General features: G+C 34.1%; 1 protein-coding gene across 1 annotated transcript in view; it reads right to left on the reverse strand.

The window, feature by feature from the left end:
• Window positions 1-2,193: 2,193 nt before the first annotated feature.
• The window catches only part of SLC25A36 (solute carrier family 25 member 36), a 43,014-nt gene continuing 20,560 nt past the window's right edge, over window positions 2,194-24,647 (reverse strand). Inside the window, exons 4-7 of the mRNA XM_003735051.6 lie at window positions 20,464-20,564; window positions 12,601-12,667; window positions 9,478-9,767; window positions 2,194-7,190 (exon numbers count right to left, since the gene is read on the reverse strand). Coding sequence (XP_003735099.1) covers window positions 6,997-7,190; window positions 9,478-9,767; window positions 12,601-12,667; window positions 20,464-20,564 — 652 coding nt within the window. The 3' untranslated portion in view covers window positions 2,194-6,996. The remainder of the gene's footprint in view (window positions 7,191-9,477; window positions 9,768-12,600; window positions 12,668-20,463; window positions 20,565-24,647) is intronic.

Here is a 24,647-nt window from a genome sequence, read left to right on the forward strand (position 1 = left end):
TAATGTCTGTCTGGCATTTTTGTTTTTTCATTTCTGTAAAAATACTTTCCTGTATGACACTCAGTCCATTTTGCATTGCTGTAAAGGAATACCTGAGCTGGGTAATTTATAAAGAAAACAAGGTTTATATGGCTCATGGTCCTGCAGACTGTACAGGAAGCATGGAATCAGCATCAGCTTCTGGTGGAGGCCTCAGGAAGCTTCCAATTGTGGTTGAAGGAGAAGGAGGGCCAGTGTGTTACATGGTGAGAGGGAGAGGAAGAGAGTGAGAAAGAGAGAGAGTACCCAAGAGAAAGCAAGGCGATGGATGCCACACTGTTTTAAACAACCAGCTCTCATGATGGAATGGAATGAGAACTCACTCATTACTGCGGGGAGGGCACCAAGCCATTCATGAGGTATCAGCCCCTGTCTCCCAAACACCTCTCACTGGGCCTCACCTTCAACACTAGGGGTCAAATTTCAACATGTGATTTGGAGCACGCAAATATCCTAACTATATTGGGTCCCAATTCTCATTTCACCTTCTGCTTTGGTTTCATTGCCAGTATCATAGAATGGTCCATGTTGTAAAAGAAGTCAAAAGTAGTCTTGAATAATCAGAATCCTTCTGCCAGATTGTTTAATGTCAAGTTGCTTTCCGTCACTGCTTCCTCTACATCTTCTTATCATCTGGCACTGTTTGGAAGCACTTATCTCTGTCAAGTCACCTTCTCTTAATTCCTCTGACATGGTGGTGTCTATTCGCTCTTGAATTTCTCCACGATCTGTATCTTAAAACTCTTCAGCCCCTATCTGTTTTGCCCATATCCGCAGTCTCTTTCATGATATCTGTGATTGGTTCTGGTGGGAGGTGATCAGATCATGGGGGTGAAATAATGCTTCATTTTAATTCATATTGATGTCCAGTTGCTCTAGCACAATTTTTGCAAGTTAGGAAAACAACAAAAAACACACCCTAAAACTAATTTAGGAAGGCATAGATCAAATAGTCTGGGTGACTAAAGACACCTCAGTTAAGTTCATACTAGGATCGATCATATTGGAGAAACTTAAAAGCTAAGATTTAGGCCGGGCGCGGTGGCTCACGCCTGTAATCCCAGCACTTTGGGAGGCCGAGGCGGGTGGATCACGAGGTCAAGAGATAGAGACCATCCTGGTCAACATGGTGAAACCCCGTCTCTACTAAAAATACAAAAAGTTAGCTGGGCATGGTGGCACGTGCCTGTAATCCCAGCTACTCAAGAGGCTGAGGCAGGAGAATTGCCTGAACCCAGGAGGTGGAGGTTGCGGTGAGCCGAGATCACGCCATTGCACTCCAGCCTGGGTAACAAGAGCGAAACTCCATCTCAAAAAACAAAACAAACAAAAAAAAAAAGCTAAGATTTACAGGTAATGGTTGAAGAATGTTAGGGCTGCTTATCCTTGACAAGGAAAAGCCTCAAGGAGGAATTCTGCAGTGCATTGGAAGAGCAGGCAGGGGACTGGGAAACAGAAAATCAGGGGTCTAGTACTAAATTGCTTGGCTGGATTTGATAAGCTCCTGAGTTAGATTGGGTTTGCAATCCTGGTCTATCTCTGGTTTTAAAATCTCAATAGTTACAACTTTTGAGTCAATTCCCAGAAGAACAAAAGAAAATGGGTTATTTTTCCTTACTTGGGCTAAAACACTAATCTTTAGCAAAGAATACCCCTCCCCGTATCAGTCTGCAAATTTTTATGTTTCAACATCTAGTTAAAATGCCACTTTCTCCCTGCTACCAGATTTTGCTAAAATAATTAACACTTTGAGAGAACATATATCATCTTCTGATACTCCCGAGGCTCACAGACGGTATAATTAAGAGCGACTTACATAAGACAAACTAGCATTTGTTAAGTCTGACTTCATAAGATATTCTTTGGGAGAGAAAAAAAAGAGAGAGGCTCCTCACTGGTCTCAGGATGTAACCTAAGGTCTATAGACGTTAGCTTCAAAACAGTTCATATACTGTTCTCACTCATGTATTCAACTCTATTGATTATTCCTAATGTTTCATTCAGAGCCAACTTCTATACATCTTTCCTTTAAAATAAAGTTTCTAAAACATCATCCTAGTGTCAAGTGCTGGTGAATTTTTATGTAGTAAGTAAAAAAAAAAACAGGACTAAGATTGAGAGCACCCAAGTCACAAAATCCAGTTGTGATTAATATTCCTCTGTATGTCATTTATTTATTGGATTTACAGGCTATTGAGAAATCACATGAAATCATTGTATAAACAGTACTCTATGAACATAAATCTCCAACTGATTCGATACATATAAAGGCAGTCACCTGATCTTATACAGTGCGAACAGAAAGTAAACAAAAGGGAAATCAGGCTGAGGCAGGAGAATCGCTTGAATCCTGGAAGCAGAGGTTGCAGTGACCTGAGATCATGCCATTGCACTCCAGCCTGGGCAACAAGTTGCTTCATCTCAAAAAAAGGCGGTGGGGGAGGGAGAAATCATTTAATTACACTTTGCTTGCCTGAGTTTTATCAGTTTTATAGATGTCACACTAGAACCTTATAAATCATGAACTCACAAGTTACCTCTATCATGGCTCCCAACATTCAGTGATAAACACACACACACACACAAGTTGCAACACTTGTGCTCAATTACATTGACCTTAACCATTATTTTGCCAGTGTCTTCAGTGCAGAGCACTATTAGTAGAGCCAACAATTTCAGCTTTATGTTAATGTTGAGATACAATACACATTTTGTTCTGGCTTCCTCACCTACGAGACTGGGCAATGTTTGATGCTAACTACAGTTTAGAAAAACTTTAAGTAAAACAGACAAAATGTAAAGAGGGTAGGCACTACACAGCATTTTATCTGTGTCATTTGTAATTCCACCTAACATACGTGGATTCATTCGGTTATTCTAACAAATTCTTCCCTCTGTATTTCTAATATCAACTTTCATGAAGGCTGAAATTAAAACATGAAAAGCGCTGGATAAAGGTCAATAAACCTGCAGATGACATGCAAGATTTCTTACTCCACAATGAGGGAGTTAGATTATTTGACCTTTTGGGTCCTAAAGACATCACCAAGTCTAATAGATACAAAGTGCTCAAGATAAGGTTTGCTGACTGAATCAAACAAGCCTAATAAAAACGGCAATACACAGGATACAAGTGTGATTACATTCTCAATAAAATGTTGACATATTATAGAAAAAAAGCCACCATATTTTCATAAGCATATTTTAATTTTAAAAATTTGAACAATTCAAGTAGAAGTCAGCTAGATAACATAAATACAGAATAAATGCACATAATTTACAGCCATGTACATAAATGCAAGATAGCAAACCTCACATGAATGGTCAAAAGTTAAACACTTTTGAAATTCATTATTTAGCTATGACTGATGGGTCATCATTGTTCACATACACAGGGGGTAGACATTCCAAAGTTTATAAACACAAAAGCTGAGTCAAACTAGAATTTGGTTTCTACAAGGAGTAGCATGAAAATCAGTGTGTAGGTTAATGGGAAATATAAGCACATGATGGGGAAGAGATCTGTGTGGGCAGAAAGTTTGTACATTGTATTTTATATATTAAAGTTCATCCAATTTAAATTCAGAAATACCTATATTCTTAGGAATGTTAAAGTCATTAGATATTTGAGGAAAAAAGGCTGAACTTTATCAGCTGCAAAGGGGGTCCCTAGAGTACGAACGGTCTGGGCAGAAGAACATGTAAACAACAAAAGGCAGACATGGACCGTTCTTGAAGGGTAAGAAATGGACTGATTTCTAGCACTTAAATCCTTCAAATCTGAGTATTTTTAAGAGATTTAAAATCAAGCTAAAAATGCTGAAGTGTTTGTAATCTAGTAATAAACACTGTTTTTACGAACCCAAACTCTGCTGGTCCTAGCATAATAATGCTATTGCACAGATAATCTAATGATATTCTATTCTGACTTCAAAGTTACAAATCCACTGTGGGGGAGCCCATCTAGAAAGAAACGTTCTAGAAAGTCCCATATTGAGAATCAAGTCAACTTTGGCGATCGTTTTCTTCCTGGGATTAAAAGCACTGCATGGTATCCCGAAATCACAGGGTTGGTAATCCTTCAGATTTGAACTTTGAAATTTAAAATTACATACAAAGCCGGGCACGGTGGCTCAAGCCTGTAATCCCAGCACTTTGGGAGGCCGAGGCGGGTGGACCATGAGGTCAAGAGATCGAGACCATCCTGGTCAACATGGTGAAACCCCGTCTCTACTAAAAATACAAAAAATTAGCTGGGCACGGTGGCGCGTGCCTGTAATCCCAGCTACTCAGGATGCTGAGGCAGGGGAATTGCCTGAACCCAGGAGGCGGAGGTTGCGGTGAACTGAGATCGTGCCATTGCACTCCAGCCTGGGTAACAAGAGCGAAACTCTGTCTCAAAAAAAAAAAAAAAAAAAAAAGTACATACAATCTAAATAATGTGGACTACCTCTACAACAGAAATAGAAGTTATGATAAACAGATGAAAACACGTTAAAAAGTATAATGCTTTGAATGTTTTTGTTTTTAAACATGAGCCAATTTTTTAAAAACTTCAAAGAAATATTTCAGAGACAAACTTTATATATAACTTTTATATACAGTTTTCCTTTCTGAATTATCTTTGTCACACATAAACTATGGCAGATTGTACCAGGGAAAAATACAACTGAAATAAAATTCATTGCTCCTTTCCAGTTGTTGCACAAATAAACAATGTCTAAGACTCTAAGATTTCTTTTCTTTCCAGTACATACATAATACTTTTAAAAGCTGAATATAATGCACTAAAGGTCAACATAAGTTTTATTTGCTAAATACAAATAGAAATAGAATATATGTTCATCCTTGAAGGACACTTGACTTGTTAAGAGTTTGCTACAACTAAATAATAAGATGTTCCTTAGCTGCTGGTTTTCATATCATTCTTAATCATTTGTGGGGTACTGAGATCAGTAAGACAAGGGAGTCTATCTTACATTCAACACAACGAATGTTTATGAGTCTTCACAAGGCAAATGGCACTGTATTAGGCAGTAGAAATGGCACCTGGAAAGGCAAACATGATAGATTCAGACCTTCTCTACAGATTTGTTACAAACCCGTTTTTGGGTGTTTTTGGTATGTTCCTCACAATACATGTCAAGCTGAAATTTACCATAAAAGGTACTAATAATTCCAAAGGTCAGAAAACTGATTTTGCCTTTGGTCTCCAAATAGATTGGAATATTTTTATTCCAACTGAGCACCTCAAAAACATCCAGTTACTGTTGACCACAAGGAAGTTAAGGGGGGGGGGAAATTTAAGAGGGCACTGTTTTCACTGGTGACAGTAGAGAAAGCTTGCGATAACATGCGGCAATATTCTATAATGTTGGGGAAACTGCAGGGTACAGAATATCTAAAACATTTATATTAAAGATCTCCAAAACAACATACTTAAAACCCAGAAAAATTTTATGAACACTGTTTCTGCCTAATACACACCAATGTTTTTCTAAAAAAAAAATATTAACGTGGAATTCTCTCCTACTCTCTTACCCCCCAAAAAGGCCACAAAGTGCTTTCACAAAGAGTCATTCTTTAAGGTAAAGCCATTGCACAAAATGTACAGTTCAGGTATACTGAAATCTGTTTTTATACACCAGTATAGCATAGGCGAAGTCTTTCAACAGAATTATAGCAAACATCTTTATAAGGGCCATACTTATAACACATTTAAAGTATTAAAAAGGTACAGCTGACTCAATAGCAAAATTTTAAAGCTATATCCTGTTAGCACATTTATCCCAAATGAACTTGAATCCTTCTATGCTTTACCACTCAGGAAACTAGGACAGAATAAATTTCTTGTCAAAAGCAATTTGTTCATTTACACAAAACTAGATGTCAATTAATGTCACTATCTGCTGAAGCAGATAGCAGCGGGGCTCTTGTCTATAATATTTATACTGTCCCAAATATTAATATTAATGTTACCTTAAAAGGACAAAACTTTAAATTACCATTTTCTCTACAAAATAAATGTAACCTATTATATATAGACTGGGAAAAAAATCCAAAAGTTCAAACTCTTAATGTGAAAGCAAGCAAAGAAAAGTTCAAAAGTGAAAAATCTTACACTTCATGTAAACAATTCTTAAGTATGACAAACAGGTGATAATTCAAGTTCATTAACTAGTAAGTCACTGAAAAGATAACTGCATTCATTCATGTACCATAAAATTAGAGAAGATATGAGGACCTGCCGCAGTCAGTGAAATAGCCGAGAATAAAACATTTTACTATTTTGTCCCAAACTATTACCATGTGTGTTTGGTATGTTAACAATTTAAATACCCACATTAAGCTAAACAACAAACACCTGTTAGCAGTGGAAACCGAAACATTTTAATGCTAAAAATGTACACAATATTTAGACACTATTTCATTGGCTGTCAAAAACAGTGACTACTGCCAAATAATTAAATTTAAAATATTGTGCCAGGTCCTCTCAGGAAAATGTGAAAATAATACTGATGATCTCACTGTGATTGTTATTTCAATGGGATAAAGAAAATCCAGAAGTTACAAATTTATGACCGCCAATACTATCTTTGGAGAGTTGCAGTACAGTATATAATTAAAGATGGCTTTGTTTAGAGGACTGCCATAAATCAACAAAACCCAACTGTGTCCGGTGGACATGGTAGAGAAAATGGCAATTTTGAGAGGAGTGCTTCTAAAGGCATTTCCTTGGAGGCTCTGAGGTTTTTTTTTTTTTTTTTCCCCCTTCACATTACTGAAAGGCCAAGTAATGTGGTGTGATTACTGTAATTCCTACAACGCAACTTCCACTTAGAATAGTTACATGTTCCCAAACTATTTTTCTTCTGTCCACCATGCTGGCTTCCACATTCCATGGTCCACTGTCATCTTTTGGTCTTCCTTCGTTGTAGTACAGCAGCCCTCATGCTGCTATCCATTGAGCAGGTAAACCACCAATTCATAGGTGGCCATCATAATGGCTGTGTTTGGAATCTGTCTCACTAGATGAGTTGTCAGACCACGGTAAAGAGACCCATAACCTTCTTCTTGAACAACCAAAGATAGCGTCTGAAAAAAAGATCTGTATTTTGTTCCCTCTTCACGTAGTCTTGTTCTTACAACTTCTGTTTAGGAAAGAAATAAAATCAGTTTACTTAAACATTATTAACATCTTTATACTCTTCTTATACCTGAGCACATCCCATTTATCAGTGTGTAAGTGTAAGCTCAGGATAAAAAAGGAGTGGCTTCCAATGTGTAGCTTATTGCAACCAGACACATTATAGTAACACCAAACTTCTAATATGGCCAAAATCATGTACATTAATGGTAAGACTTTATAGTCTTCGAATGTAAAAAGACACAATAAAACAAAAGTATCAGTTATATGCTAGATAAACAGATAAAAGGAAGGACAGATATGAGAAGGAGAAAAAGGTGAAGAAGCAGGAAAGAGTAGAGGTAGCATCCAGGATTAATATGTAAAGAATATAGTGAGAAACAAGCAGAAAAGATTTTCTAAAAAGTAAAAACACGAAGAAACAATAGCATTAATAATCTATTCAAAACAGTCCACATATATGAATGTGAAACATCATGTGGACAAAGAAGCTGAAAATGTTCAAAACGCTAGCTGCTAGCTATAAAAACCAGCCTGGGAATCAAATAAGCAAAAATCATGAATTTTTAAAAGCTGAATGAACCTTAAAGATTATAGTCAGTCCAATTTTTCCTCATTTTAAAAGGTGAGATACTGAGAGATTTTGGCCAATTGAGGGTAGAGGACGGGACAAGAATTCAGAGCTTCCTATGTAACTAACTACTTTTTTTTACATCCACGATTTCTCAAATTTTTTCAGCAAAATATTCCTGATGGGCCTGTGGAAATAGTCTAAAACAATCCACAGCAATTCTAACTATTTACTTGAAATCTGTTCTGTCTTAAAGATTCATGCTATTTACACATTTAACTCCAAAATGTCCTGTTTGGCAGGTGTGGTGGCTCATGCCTGTAATCCTAGCATTCTGGGAGACCGAGGTGGGAGAATCACATGAGCCCAAGAGTTTGAAACCAGCCTGGGCAACCCAGCAAGACTGTCTCTACTAAAAATAAAAAAAATTAGCGGTGCATGGTGGCCTGAGCCCATAGTTCCAGCTACTTGGGAGGCTGGGGCAGGAGGATTACTTGAGCCTTGGAGTTCAAGGATGCAGTGAGCTGTGATCATGTCACTACACTCAAGCTGGATGACAGAGTGAGATCCTGTTTATTAAAAAAAAAGAACAAGGTATCTTGTTTATCAATCGTACCTCTTCTCGTAATGACATCCTCTCACTCAAGGGAAAAGACTGCTTAAACTCCAAAACTCTATCCCTTACACTTTAGCAGCCAGCATCCTAACCCATCCACGGGAGCTCAGTACCTAAACAATATTGCTGATACTGTCCTATTTTGACTTCTTTTAGAAAAGTCAGGAACTTCCTTCAGGAAGTTGAGATAAGTTCATAGTCCAACCTAGTCAGAGTTTGTTTCATAAATTATTATTAGAGCAAATACTCATTTTCTAGGACTGTCTCATTTTTCCTGATATGATATACAATGGAGAAGAAAAATGTTAATCAGTTAAGTGGACAAAAATAAAGCGCTTACATTAAACAAATGTTAAATACGCAAAAATCAAAAACTATACTTAAATAAAATAATCAAAAAAGCTACCAAAAAACCTCAGCATGTAGCAGATAAATTATTAAGTAATTTATCTAGCTGTTAATGAAATAGGCTATTATAAAAACTTAAATACAGAAATAAAAGAAGAAATTATTAACATATACTTGTCAACATGAAACAATGTAAAATAGAGCTTGTTCTTTGGGATCATAGACTTTAATTCAAATTTGAGTTTCACCATTAAGTAGGTATGTGACCAACTTATTTAATGTTTACAAATTAAATACAAGTTATTTAATGTTTACATTTATTTTCAGTACTCCATTTGAAAAGGAGAACAATTCTGCTTATGTTCTAGCATAACAGAAAAAATAAATAATTTTTATGTAGATTAGTAGTAATGTATGTAAACTATCTACCATAGCACGTACATACAGGCTTTTTTAAAAAATTAGAAACTTGCCCCAAAGTCACCAAGCTGAAGTGAGTAAGGGTGGAATTTGACTGACTTCAGAGCTCATGCTCAATCACCACCATTCTATTTGATAGCAAGCATAACACTGACCTATCAATACAGCCTACATTACTTAACCAGATTTAATTTCATTGTGAATTCCAAAGAATTGTATTTTGTTATGCCAGAATGCAGTAAAATTATAAATCTTTAATAAGTGAGCTGTTGGCTGGGGTGGGAAAATATTTCTGATTTAATAGAATATTACTCATATAAACTCAACTGTTCTTACCATGTGGATATGCTATAGTTGTGGCACAAGTTTTTGAGGTGGCAGCAGCTAGCATCATTCCCACAAAATCTGATGCTTCTTTCACAGACTCTTCATCATTTTCCATTGTAGAAGCAGTCTTATATTCCAGTAGTTTTTGTTTTATACTTTCATAAATAACAAAATGGATAACAGTCTCTGATATACCAGCATATGAAGCAGACATGCCCCTATAAAATCCTTTTAGTCCATCTGTCTGATATACTTTACGAACACATTCAAAAGCACCCATTCGCCTTTCCCCACGGTTCCTAAAAAGCAAAAAGAAACATCTCACTGAAAAATCAAATAGCACAGGTTTTTAAATAAAGTAAGTAAAGTATGATAAAATATGTCACTCTAATAATAAAGAATGGTCTTCTTTAATTCATAAGGAATTAAATTAGAATTTTAAAACAGTATTCATATTTTAGATTTCCTATTCATTTGTCCCAAATTTGTCATATTAAATGGGTGATATAAATTCTAGTTCTAAGTAAGTTGAATTTCCTCTGCATTTAGTAACACAAATAGAATGACTGAGACACTAATGATGATAGCATATCATAAAGCAAGCAGTATGATTAATTAAAATTCTCTGCACATGAGGGATTCTCTTCCAACCCCATTCATATTCTCCCCAAGAAGTGATGGGGTGAATATAAGTGAAACTCCCTGTGATCATTTAATGGCAATGGCCATGTCAGTCTCCGTGGTGAATATGAATGAGAACCTGTAATGTTATTAAAGTATTTATTCAGCAATCTGCCTAAGACAATTTTTTTTAGTTCTACTTAAGGGGGCAGTACTTACTCTTATAGAATACAAAATCTCCTCCTACACATGCATATAGGGTTTTGAGTTTTAACAATATTTGTTACCTTACACTGGTTCCACAAAAAGGACTTTATCTATAAGAGATAGGTTTAAATGCTACCTACAAAAGAAATATAAAATGTACCTATTTGTAAATTATTTCTAACTTGTTTCTGACATAAAATCACAACTACAACACCCACCTAATCACCTACAGATTCCACCAGTTTTATCAACTGATTGTCTTTAGATATTGAACACCTATTAAATGACACACATATCCAACTGTAGTTTCCACCATTAGAGATCCTTGTTACAAATCCTAAAAGGTGACATACGAGCCCTATTTTAGTTTTTTGATTTTTCTTCTTCTTCTTCTTCTTCTTTTTTTTAACAGATGGAGTCTCAGCAGTGCAGTCATGGCTCACTGCAGCCTCAAACTCCTGGGCTCAAGCAATCCTCCTTCCTCAGCCTCCCAGGTAGCTAGGACTACAGACATGCATTTTTTGTAGAGATGAAGTCTTGCAATGTTGCCCAGGCTGATCTCAAAACTCCTGGCCTCAAACAATCCTCCTGTCTTGGCCTCCCAAAGTGCTGGGATTACAGGCATGAGCCACTGCACCCAGCCCTCAGTCCTATAAACTAGAATCCTCAAGTCAACCTTTCATTATTACCCCATCCCTAACCAATTCCCCATCCTCACAAGCATAAGAATTGTGCTAGCTTGTGCTACAATTATAAGTGGGAAAAAAATAATATTAAAGAGTTTTAAGTCACGCCTATAATCCCAGCACTTTGGGATGCCAAGGCAGGCGGATCACTTGAGGTCAGGAGTTTGAGACCAGCCTGACGAACATGGAGAAACCCCATCTCTACCAAAAAAAAATACGAAATTAGCTGGGTGTGGTAGCGCATGCCTGTAATCCCAGCTACTCGGGAGGCTGAGGCAGAAGAATTGCTTGAACCCAGATGGCAGAGGTTGCGGTGAGCCAGGATCGTGCCATTACACTTCAGCGTGGGCAAGAAGAGCAAAACTCCACCTCAGAAAAAAAAAGAAAAAGAGTTTTAAGTCATGCTTTTCCTAGCTGCCTTACAGAGCAACCCTAAACATAGTGAAACCTAACTCTGGTAGTTTAGTAAACTAGCATCTTGTACTTTCTAAGCTTTGGAATAAGTCTTAGTTACCATTACTTTTCAGATATTTGGCTTTAAGAAATAAACTTGGAGTTTTGCTACAACACTTAAGATTTCATTAAAAGATCTATTTTAGAAGAAACAATTAGATATTTCAAGTTTCCAAACAGTATACAGTTCAACATGACAGAAGATGGAAAACAGAATCTTAGCAGGCATAATTGTTAATGATTTGTTAGATCAGTTTTACTTAAACCTATTGGATGTAATGCTATTTCCCAAACACCAAAATATAAAAACAGTAGAAACATGTTATACGCAGAACCTACTCCAGACTAAAAGTCTAAAATAGTTCAAAACCATTATTATTGTAACATATAATATAGGACCATCTCTCTACTTGAAAGTATTATCTTTCCCCAGTCTCTACTGTAAAGTCAATAGGAGAGTTAAGATGGCAAGACTCTACACAACACTGCTTTTGGCCTACTCTCAGTTCCCAGAACACCAAAGGCCCTACACTTTAGAACCTCTGAAGTTTGCACCACTTGGTTCCTCTGCTTAAAATAGGTTCAAAAAACCATTCCTTGATTACTCCATTTAAAATTAGTTCCCAGTTTCCAAGTGCATCTCTAAAACATAGCAGTATCTAATACAGATTTGTTGAACGAACGAATCTTGCTATTGTAAAGTGGTTTGTGGTAACAGATGATACACGCAAACTATTTCTCAGCCTAGAGTTCTCTATACATAAGGTCACTAAATTTAAGCAATGATCCTCAAACATTCAGTCTAGATTAGCTGAACTTGTGGCTTATTTAGCTTCTGCGAGGCCAAGTATAAAGGGAAGTATTACCTTTTGGGCTGGGTTAATTTATCTCTTTCTTTTCTTGTTTTTTTCTCTATGGAATCTTTCTAGCCACTCTTTTTAAAACAAAACAAAAAAACAACACCACATATTAATAATACACTTTTCTCACCTGGAAAAGCTCATATTGTCAACTATTACATTATATTTTTTCTGATGGCAGACCCAAGTTTCAAAACTAAACTACCACAACAAAAAACAAATTCAGCAGCAAAAGGTAAGAAAAACAAAATCTGTAGAAAAAAATTAGTTAAATCCACTTTAACCATTTTTAGGAATTAACATACCTTGCATCAAGCTGTAACCGAGTCTTTATAAGCCAAATGGGGTTGGTTGCTGTGATTGCAGTAAAACCTAAACAAACATGTTTAAAATGAACTCCGGTAAAAATGAAGAATACACTATTAACTTTAAGGTTTTAAAAATTCTATCAATCTACATTAAAGAAAATGTATATAAATATTTAAATTATTAATTTGTGTGTATGTTACACTTTCATTTTACAAATCCATACGACAAATATTAGTCTTCATTTCCAATCTATATGAATTCTCAAATTCTGTCCTTAACTAAGATTCTTTTAAGAGCAAAATGAATATAAATTGCTTTTAAAATTTAGACTATCCTTTAGGGTACTCTCTACTGTCTAAGCTGAATTCAGAAATTCATCTCTACAAACACATAGACATTTTGTGTATTCTATGGCTAAAAAGCATGCACTTGAGATCCTAAAAACCAGCTAAAAAAACAGCTACCTGGGATTCAATTAGCATCCCAAATCACCACATTCAAAATGAATTCTCCGCAAATGTCAAATTTTACCAATATTTTGATCTTTAGTTGATTACATAGTAGAAAAGACTGCTGTTTGGCCCATGAACACTTTCTGCATATATACTTACTAATACTGTTAAAATAATGGTATCACAGAAGTAAGATTTTTGTTAGGGTTAATAGGACACACCTATTTTCATCTACTTAAACACATACAAAAACTCAAAAGTTCAAAAAAATTACAAATTGGAAGCTCCCTCTTACTTTTATAGACATGGAAGAAAGAAACTCAGGGTAGAAGACAGCTCTAGTTTACTTTAAAAGTAAAGTACTATGTACTAAGTATTGGTGCAAAATGGTGGTCACCTAAGATGGCTCATTCCAGGCAGTAAATTAAGATCTACCTGGAACAGTCTGTTTCTAGGCTAGTGTATATGTTTTACTTGCCACCTTCCTAGCTATGGAAAAATTGTACACTAAATACAATCTTGACAGAAACTTACAAAGATTGCTGTATCTACACAAAACAGGGTTTTAATTTACACAGACTTCATATAACTACTCACATTAAGCTACATTTATTCAACTGGCCTTTAAATTCAATAAAAACTGATATGCAGAAATGTTTAAGGATTTAACTGTTTTAATATTCCTATCAAATACTGGTCAAGCGTACTATTTTTATAAAGGTAGCTTATGATCAGTATATTTAAGATGAGTAAAGTACTTACAGGAATGGAAGTGCTATAATGTACTTAAGAATAATTTGTTTTAAAATTATTATTAATATACAGATCCAATAATAAATCTTTCTTGGCTTTCAAAGGTATTATCTACATATGCAAAATAATTAGACTAAATTGTTTACAAAGCTGAATTTGGTCTCACAAGGTTCTTTTCTATGTCACTAACTGGTTAATTCAAAATTTACTTCCTTAACCCACTGTTTTAACACTGAAGAAATAGCCAGAAGTTACACAGATGGATGCTCCAATTAAATCTATTTAGCAAGCAAGATAAATAGAGTAAAAATTCTGTTTAAATAACTCCTTTAATACTTTTGGAGAGATTACATAGTCTACATTTCTCTTAAGTGCTCTAAATACTACATATATAAATATAAAACTAGAATGGGACCAACAATTTTAGACGCATCAGCAGGTACTAAATTGATAAAATTTAAAGTGTTGAGCAGATTGCCAGGAACATCTTTTTAAATAAAAGGTTTTTTTCATGCATCTATTCTTGGTAAAAGGAATGAAAAGAAAAACATGAAACTATCAGACCAGTTTAAATATTTTTCTTGCATGGTTCTAGCTTAACTGAGAACAAAGTTATAGAGTATTATTTTTTTTCTTCTTTTGAACCTCATTTTTCTAAATGAAAAGGCTAGGATATTCAAATTATATTTTAAAGCAATCAGACATCAATATTCTGGTCAAACTCCAATTTAATAATTCTTGTTTTATAAACTTAAATATTTCTATTAGCTGAATGTCTGTACGGCAAAATTAAGGGTTTATTAGTAAAAAGCCGCTAAGCAGCATAAACCAACAAAATATTCTGCATTACTCACAATAATTTTTATTAATCATTTTGTAGAAATCTTAAGAAAAACAATTTTCTTTTTATTGAATTTTAAAAGCTTAAAAATGGGAATCATTACAACAAACTTAAAAAAAAAACAGCCAATCTAGGTGAAAGTTCTCATTCACCTTATTATACTTATTTGAAAGAAGATGAGCATCTAAGTTTTTTTTTTTTAATAAAAGTTCTGTTTCTAAAAACATAAAGTTAATACCCAAGCTTCTGTCCATAATACTCTTCCAAGTCACAAAAGATTTTGAGGCTGGAAAAAAACCCATACATAAAAAACTTCACAACAATACAATCAATTTTTGTAAATGTTAGGAATAAAACTTTTTATAGATCCCCAAATTATAAATTTTATTCTCTGTACATATTAGTGTAACATCAGAAAGCAAACAACAGGTATTTCTCACTTAACTAAAATTCATTTCCAAGCACAAATTAACCTATGTTAACAGGACACATTAAAATTTAGGTAAGTGAGAGAATGTCATCTTATCCCTATGTAATTGCTACTATCAGCAAGCTATGTTTACTACGGTTGCTCTGGCTCAACTCTCCTAATGAGAGCTAGCTCTTAATTAAAGACACTAGCCTAACTGCTAGCAAACCATAGGTTAGATAAATAATCTAGGCACAATCCACTATTAGTCTTTTACCTCTTAAAACTCAGGTCCTTGAGTTTTATGCTATCCCCTAACCAAAGACACTTTAACAAACTAAATAGACATTACTAGGCTAATTACATCTAATAAATATAATCTACTAATCTAATAAATAAAGCCAATGGAATAAAACAAAAATTTATCGTAACTTAGCATTATATATGGTAAGGCAATTTGAGGTTAGCCAAAGCTAAACATTCTTCCTACTACTTATGAGACGAACACACACAAAGATACTGGGAATGGTGCCCCTGAAATTTAGAAATTGCCTATTACTTTTTATTTTGCATTTTAGTTTTGTGACATTTTAATAACATGCTAATTTATATTAAGATTCTGAGCACCCAGTGAAACATTAAAATGAACTTAAGATGACATGAGGGATCCATTTGTAAGTTAAGAAGAACTAATATTGTTCCACAGTCAGTTAAAGCCAAGTGCCAGTATATTGGCCATATTGTTAGTAGGGTGGTTAGCATATTAGAAAGCTTAAAAAACGTTAAAAAAAAACTATTTTAAAAGTTTTGCTTTATTGAAGTAAGACTCCATTTGATAGTTGTCAACCAATTAAAAACCAGATTAACAGAAAAATTCTGCTTAAACTTGCTGAAAATGTTTTCATTAAGTGAGTGATACCTGTAGTGTTGCATTTTCAGTACTTTTTATTTCAACTAACTTCTGTAAGAACAAAGCCCACCTAACCTCCTAAGAAAAATAAATATTAACACTACTTTTTAAAGTAATTAAAACGAAAACAGCTAAGATCCCATATATTCTTATCCTGCATTTATTTGCAAAGTAATGATATTAAAATCTATTTATTTATTTATTTGTTTTGCAAAAACGCTCTAAGAAAGCCAAGTATCAACAGACAAAAGAATGAAAAGCATTGTATTAGGCTTTTAAATATGTTATGCTAAGCAAAGAGAACTATGATTTTGTCTAAAACTTTTAAGATAGTATAATACCATTTACAGCAATATATATACATAGAGAGAGTTATCAAATTCTTTGGGGGTCAAGGCTGTTATGGCCAAGCTGAAGACCCCAGGTTTTTATTACACGATGACTAAAAAATGGGATCAGACTTAGCCTTTATAAAATATGCAATGCACACACAAATTCAGGAAATAAAAGTTAATTTCCCGCCTTCTAATTCCACAGCTATTACAAAATCCCAGGGTGTGTTTCTTATACTACAGGCTGCAAGAGATGCTCAGATCAGTACTCACGAGGTTTAAGTTAGTCCATATTTCTACAGGAAGTGACCTGCGGATGGGGAGCATGAGATGACACGATCTCACTCTTTTCTCGGGAGAAATGTACAGTAAATGCCTAAAATAGACACAGGCTTTTCTGTATCATAACAACAAGCAGTGACCTCATCAGAAACATGTGTACAAACTGAATCCCATTGGAAGGATTTGAGAAATATTTACTGTGAGATCTAACTTTTTTGAAAATTTTAAGTTAAAAAAAAAAAGAAATATCAAAATGGGCCATTTAAAAAAATGTACCGAGTACTGAAAATCCTGCCATCTGCAGCAGTTTCAGAATCTAAATACTTACCTAAAAGAAGATCAATTCTGCCTTAAAGAAAAAATGCTAACCTTGTCAAAAGGGAATATTTAGAGGGGATCATCATGTCCCATTTCCCCACCACTATTATCTACTATGATTAAGGAGCTGAAAACACAATTTCTATTCTTTAACAATCAACCTACTTAGTAAATCTTGAAAAAAAAAAAAAAACCCAACAGAATATTCAAGTAACTTCATTTTGGAGCTATTTATATAAATTTTTAATAAAAGTATATATTTGCTACAATAGTACCTTTCACCTTTTGCACTATGGCCAGTAATATTGCACATCCATACTTATGAAATATTTTGCATTATTTTGTATTTAATTTCTTGTGTTCTACAAAACAAAAAACAGGAAGAATGTTTACACACAAACACACAAAACATCTGTCCAACCATCCATCTGGCTGAATTAACTGCCATGGACAAATAAAATATTGTTTAAAAATATTTCATAAATGCAAGACAATACCTGTATTTAATGAGTAAAAGCCTTTATTATAATGAAGTTTAAGTCTAACAGAAAAACATAAATTGAAAAATAATAGTGTATACTGTAAGCAAATCAAACCCACTAGGTATGCAGGAAACATTCAATAAATGTAAGTATTTTAAAAACTGAGAAGTAACTATATGGATATACAATCCAATTAAAATCAGAATTCATTTCCTGTACATTTATAATATTGTATATAAAAGTATATACATGCCAGATAAAATCTTTTAAAAGTTGGGAATTACTATAAAGAAGTAATAAAATTTTTTTGCATACATCCGTGCCTAGGTGTGTATATGGAGGAATATACAAGTTAATTTAAACAAAATATACAGGCAAGAAGACAGATACCCTCAATAGCTAAGATTTACTTAGTCTGTCAATAGCTAAGATTTACTTAGTCTGTCAAAAGTCATGTGTAGGAGGAAAAACAGGCAGGCAAAATATTAAGAATCAACATTATTTAATTTGATTATCCTCACAACTTAAAAAACCTTTATGCATGAAAATTGATAACTCAATTTTAGAGGCTTCCAAATTCTATAGTGTACACTACAACAAATAAAAAGACCCACTTTAAATAAACTCTCCTTTTATTTAATAGAGTTATTTAATAACTCTACTTATTAAAGTAAATTTTTAGTATCGAACTTAAACATGAGTTCATATGGATAAAATGCAAAATGAATTGAAAGGTCACTTGGAATAAAAATTACATATACACTGCCTTATAAATTCTTAATGTGTATGCTATTTGGTGTGCTAAAATCTTGCAGGCAGTATCATTAACGGTCTATTAGCGTGTTATTGTGTACTAAAGTGACAAGGTTAGCATTTTTTCCCTTTAAAATAGACAGTTAAAAAATGATTTTTCACAGAACTATCTTTAAGTACTTCATACTCCCAAATCATTCTTATATAGACCTACAAAAATAATCCTAAAAAACCCCCAAGTAATCTGGTCTAGATTATTCAAGAACAAAGGGGGCAAAAGGCTACCTTAATAAGTCTGCATTGGACCATTCAATTTTACCAACCATATAGTTATGTATAAAACTGCAAAACTAAATGTTAATGCTCATGAATAGTGCACAGAAGCTCTGAAAGCACAATTCTCAAACAATGTAACTGCAAACAAGTTCAAGCAGTATAATCTCTGAACAAGTTTGAGACTATCAGTTTACCAAAACTCAAGGAATTCAAGTTGGGAAATGGTATTAATGTATAGATAAAAACAAACTATATATCAACATTTGTACACATTTGAGAAAAAAGTGCAAACTGACAATTCCGAAATTCTTTGCAATGCGATACAAACACAGTAATAAATTCTGATGACCTACTCTAATGAAATAAGATGTTCCAGTGGAAATAAAAATATTCTGAACCTCTACATTTGCAATACTGATATAACAAATATCAATTTAAAATGGCTGCTCATCTACTTTCTAGATTTCAGTTTTTTCAAATAAAATTAACGTTTCTTTATAATTATCTGAGGTTAAAAGTCAAAAACATAATCACTGATAATTCAGAAATATATTTCTAAAGAACCTGATAGAGTGGTTATAAGGTTTGTCACTGGCCACCAACCTTTACCTTATATCCAATCAAATTCATAGGGGAAAAATCCTATCTATTAATATTTAACATCTGTAAAAATTACATTAAAAATAATTCTAGTTGTAACAAGATAGTCTCTATGACACTAAATCAAAGAACTAATTTTCAAAATCCAGATCTATGTAGACCACCTGACTCATTCCATGGGTAAGCTAACAGAGGTTTGTGTAAGTTACATAAATTGTCCAAGGTCTCCTTATTGGTAAACCAGAATATTTCACCATTTTGACCTTTAGATTGTCTCTTCCAGTTTTAAAGCTTCGGTGAGTCAATTGACAATCATTAAATATAAAAAGCCTTAAAACCAATTTGTAATATGATAAGGGCTATCGATCTTTCAGAAATTTGTATTTCAAACTTACTTCATGAAGTATATAGGTCAAATGGATTCAATTTATTTCTAAACCGAATTTATAAATTCAATTTATTTCTAAACCGAAATTTATATGTAGGTCAAATGGATTCAATTTATTTCTAAAATGTTTAACAGTTTAAGGCACTCATTAAGAATAAGTACATAATTGATACTCAATTTACTGATCAATAGCTGATGAAAGCAGCCACAGTTTATAGTCATAGCATAATTTGAAAATGTGAGATACAGGTAAATAAATACGCAATAAATCTTAGATATCGGAGAGAATTTTCTATTGGAAATCAAAGTTCATGGATGGCTCTGTCTAACATGCATAATAGCAAATGATTCCAGAATGAGACTGGTCAAACCAACCTCCAACTGCTTATCTTTACGGCAGTGCAAAGACCTAAAACTAGTTATTTTAATTCAGAATCATATATACTTATCAATGATGACAGAAACAGAGAGTTCCTGGAAACATTTCTATAGTAAGCATGTACACATAGCCATTGTCTAAATTTCAGGTACCATCTAGTCTAATTTACATGGAATAATAAACAATTTAAAAATATACACATAGTAAGTGAATTATCAAAAATATATCACTTATAAAAATTTCAGCATTTGAGCACAGGACAAAATGAATACTTTACCAAGAATTGCCGACACATTTCAGACAGAAGCCAAAACATGCAGCAAAAAGGGAAAAGGCACTAACAGAAATGAGGAGAGAAGCATAAATTATAGCTCCATAATTTATTTATAGTGTAATTATGGTTGAATTCTTAAAACTATTAACAATGATCACTAAACATTCAGTGGACTACACAAGGCAATATAAATATATTTACCTGTACCCTAGCATGTAAACTCCTAACTACAAAAATGTCACCTGATGAAGACTTTACATATATCTAATTTGTTTTATATTGATAAATGTAAAAACCATCTAATAATGAAAAGCACATCCATCATTAATTTTTCAATACAAACTTATAATTCAATATTAAGCCTCTAGGTTTCAGAAAGTTTTTTGTTTTTTAATATCATACATTCATACCTGCCATTGCAGCTGAAATCATGTGTACTTGGGTAGAATCCGGATCAAATACATCATTCAACTTTTCCTTGCAGTTTGAATAAGCAGCAAAGTATATTGCTCTAAAATAGAGATTTTAGATTATCAATAAGCATGTTCTTCATGCATAAGATTTAAATATAAATTGAACTTCACAATTTTAGAATGGAGAAATTTTAAAACCATAAAGTCTTAGCCATATTCTCATGTAACATTAGACTTACACTTTTCATAAATACCCTGAAGTACTTTTTGTATTGACTCATTAAAATAAGACAGTATCAAATGTAAAGTTCATACCATTCATCCACAAACAGACCCCCATCCAATATTCTGATAGCCACTTAACTCACTGAAACTTGGTATCCAAGAAGATAAAACAAAAAAAGGAATTTTTTTTAAAAAAGAAAATAAAAATAACTAATTTAAATAAAAATTATTTAAGATTACGATGTTTAGAAACTAAATGAGTGAATAAGGCTGTATGGCTGGTGCAATGCTAAGGCTAAATACAGTTACTGGAGATAAGTAGATATGGTATGAGCATTTAACATATGATTTTTTGATGGGGAGAAGAAGGTAAAACAGATCCAATTCATTCAAGTATATGCTCAACAACTTTAAGCTACTGTGGTATATTCTAATTCATTCTATACTTGCGGTAATTCACATTATCTTTAAAGAGACAGAACAATTCCAGCAAAAGAAATCAGACTCATCAGGTGTCAGGCTATGTTTTCCAATGTCTGTAAACACTGAATGAAATTTAATTATTTCCCTCATTGTTAACTTATTGACTACGATTTTATGCATCCCCGCCACCTCCTCTATGTGAACTTCCCACGCTTTGAATTACTTGCTTGCTATATAAAATATCATGTTATTTCCCCAACAATCCTGATTACTCATCCAATGAGAAACAGAGTAGACAAGTACAAATGAGGAGAATTTCACTGTTGTACCTTTTTTACTGTGCTTTAAGAAAAAAGGAAAATTGATGTAACTTAAAATGAAACATCTGTATTGCATGCTCTGCACATGTACCCCAAAACCTAAAATGCAATAAAAAAAAAAAAAAAGAAACATTCTACTTTCTGAGAAAGAAAAACATAAATTACACTTGGTACCAAATTGGGAAGAGGAATAAACAATGAATGCATTTCTAGAAATCAGTAAGAAAAAAGGAAATCCTAATGAGAAAGTGGCCATGAAATATATATATGCAATTCACAGATTTATACAAATGACAAATTGTAAGAAACAAATTATGACTGTACCCAAATTAAATAATACATATTAAAACAGTGAAAAAAGTCCCTTTCAGTCCATTTGGTAAGTATTAAAAAAAGATAGTAGCCAGCATTGGTAAGGATGTGGATAAAGAATAAAAATCTAATGTGCCTTTTTATAGTAAGGTAATTTAGTAATTTTCACTGGTCTTAAATATGCATATCCCTTTTTATCCAGAAATCTAATTTTAGGTAATGATCCTAAGAAAATATATTTCCTAAAGTGTTTAAAGGTTGAGGTATGTTTACTGAACCATTGTTTATACAGTGAAAATCTAAAAAATCTAAATGTATGTTAATAAGGAAATGTTTATTAATGATGGAATACTATACAATTAAAAAACACATATTATCATGGAAAAACCTCAAGTTAAATTAGGTTAAATATTTAGTATGATTGAGTTTATGTAAGGTATAATAAATATCAAGTATACACATTTTTATGTATATAACCCAGAAAAATTACTGGAAGAATGTACATGAACTTTGTATTAATGGTGGTTTTATTTATGAGAAGTGTGAGTATTTGGGAAGGTACACAGGGTGAGAGGTGATGTGTTTAGAGTAGAAACTTTATGCCATAGTTTTTTTTTTTTTTTTTTTTTAACGAGACAGAGTCTTCCTATATTGCTCAGGCTGGTTTTGAATTCCTGGTCTCACATGATCCTCCCACCTCAGCCTCCCAAGAAGATGGGATTACATGCATGAGCCACTGCATTTGGTGTTTTTATTCTTTTCTTTAAAGGTTTTTTTTTTTTTTATAATTAGGATGCAATTTTGGATATTTTGTTAGAGAAAAGAACCCATACAAAGTTGAAACCTAATAAATACCAAGACATGGATCTGGTACAAGGTTTGGATATAGAAAGCATTTTCACTCTAAATATGAATTTTGCAGTGTTCTATCATGGAAGAGGTTAATAATCAACAACAGTGTCAGAGAAAAATGACAGTGATGTTTTCATGTCCTTTTGGCTTCTTAGGGAATGGAACCATTCTATCTGTTTGGTTTGTCCCATAAGCCAAAAAATGACTTAGTTTTAAGAGTTTCAGATCTTCCCCTTTCTTACTGTTAGTTCCTTTGGCTGTTCCTTTATTAGTTCCTTTGCTTGTTCTCTGTCTTTTGACTTTGTATAAAAACTGCTTCACAATGATCTTACTATGAGGTCCTTTGCACCTATACATGGTGCCATGCCCAACCTTTTAGACAGTTTCTGATACCTGTTTGTTACTCTATAGGTCTTTATCCTTATCACCTTGACATCTTTCAGCATCTTCCTTGATTAGCTACCTTTTTATTATGGTAAAGGTCATGTGCATCACATACTGCTCTTCAATTATATACAAATTCTCATATTTTCAGACTTTTTGTCCCTTTCTTCAACCCTGTTCTAAGCCCTGACATTTTTCCTCATCCTTTAGTTCTACGTTTCCATTTTGTTTCTTTGAAGTTTAATTTCTATATGGAAAGTGAGAAAGGAGCACTAACTTCAGGCAGAGCGCAGAGCAGGAAGGTATGAAAAGTAGAAAAATTTGAGATACCCTAAATGCCTTTTGGCCCAAGGAAAATACTTGTTTAAAAGAATGCTTATTTTTCTTAGAGACAAAATATTTCGAGATGCAAAAGCTGGTTTAGTTAAATGCACAAATCTACCAAACACCTATCTCAAAATAAGGTTTAGCCCTGTGTAGATTTCCAATTCTGCACCCCCAAATTCTTCTAATTCCTATGGTCAGATGAGAGTATTGCTTATACTGTCATTTCCCTAGAAGACTCAATACAGTGCCACCAGCTACAAGGGTGTTTCCAGATTTAGCTTTCAAATACTACTAATTTTGTATCTATGCAATATAAAGATATATAATATCTTCATTATTGTAATTACAACATCTCCCCCAAAAATATCAGGTCCACCTATAGAATTTTAACATTTAAAATGCTTATCTATAAATACAGTTTTCCTTAAACTTCTAGCTATAATATGCTGTACTTCTTTATTCTCCCCCAGTTATAAGACTATCAATAATTCAATGCAAATACTATACCTTCTCCCTTACATTATGAAACACAGTCTTTGTATTCGTATTACTATCGTTAATTTCTAACAGTACTGAAATATTGTTATCTTCAAAATATCCAGTACCATTTCCTATCACCAAACATTACATTATTATATAAATGTGTTCTGGCTAGCATCTGAAATTTGTAAAAAGAAAATTAAGTATTTTAACATCCCATAAACACTGAAAACTACATTTATAAATTTAACTGTAGGACTGACTCAAGATAACGTGGTGAGAACAATCCAGGATTGAAGCTCTAGGTGAACGCGCGGAGGGTGAGCCACGGCCGCATTTCCAGACGGATCTTTGTTGCCCACAGAACGGAAAAATCCCCAGGTATAAAAGAGACAGCAGGACGCCAGCACAGCGGTTTTGGCTGGTGCAGCCGACGGCCGGTGCAGCCAGCGGCCGGCACTACAGTGCAGCGGCGCTCCACAGCACTCTGCACAAAGCGCACTGGTCCAAGTGCCCTGTTTAACCGGCAATCTGAGACTTCAGAGGGCAGACTGGCATATCCATCTGATTGAACGGGACTTGGACAGTGAGCCAGGCTAGGAGATTTCAAGGGAACGGCATTTGGGCCAGCGCAGTGGGACAAACAAAACGGCGATTCTGAACGCTCTGGGTGGAGAGTTTCACTGCAGGCACAGCTGAACCCAGGACGGTGCAGCTCAGTGGGGGGAAGGGCATCTGCCATTACTGAGGCAATCCGCCCCTACTGAGGTTACACTCTCATCGCTGACCCAGCCTGCTGTTGTTGAGGCAACCCGCCACAACAGAGAGACTCTGCTGCAGGGCGTAGCCCGTGGCAGC

The sequence above is a fragment of the Callithrix jacchus genome, chromosome 17 (assembly GCF_049354715.1).
Source record: "Callithrix jacchus isolate 240 chromosome 17, calJac240_pri, whole genome shotgun sequence".
In the NCBI taxonomy this organism is placed as follows: domain Eukaryota; kingdom Metazoa; phylum Chordata; class Mammalia; order Primates; family Cebidae; genus Callithrix; species Callithrix jacchus.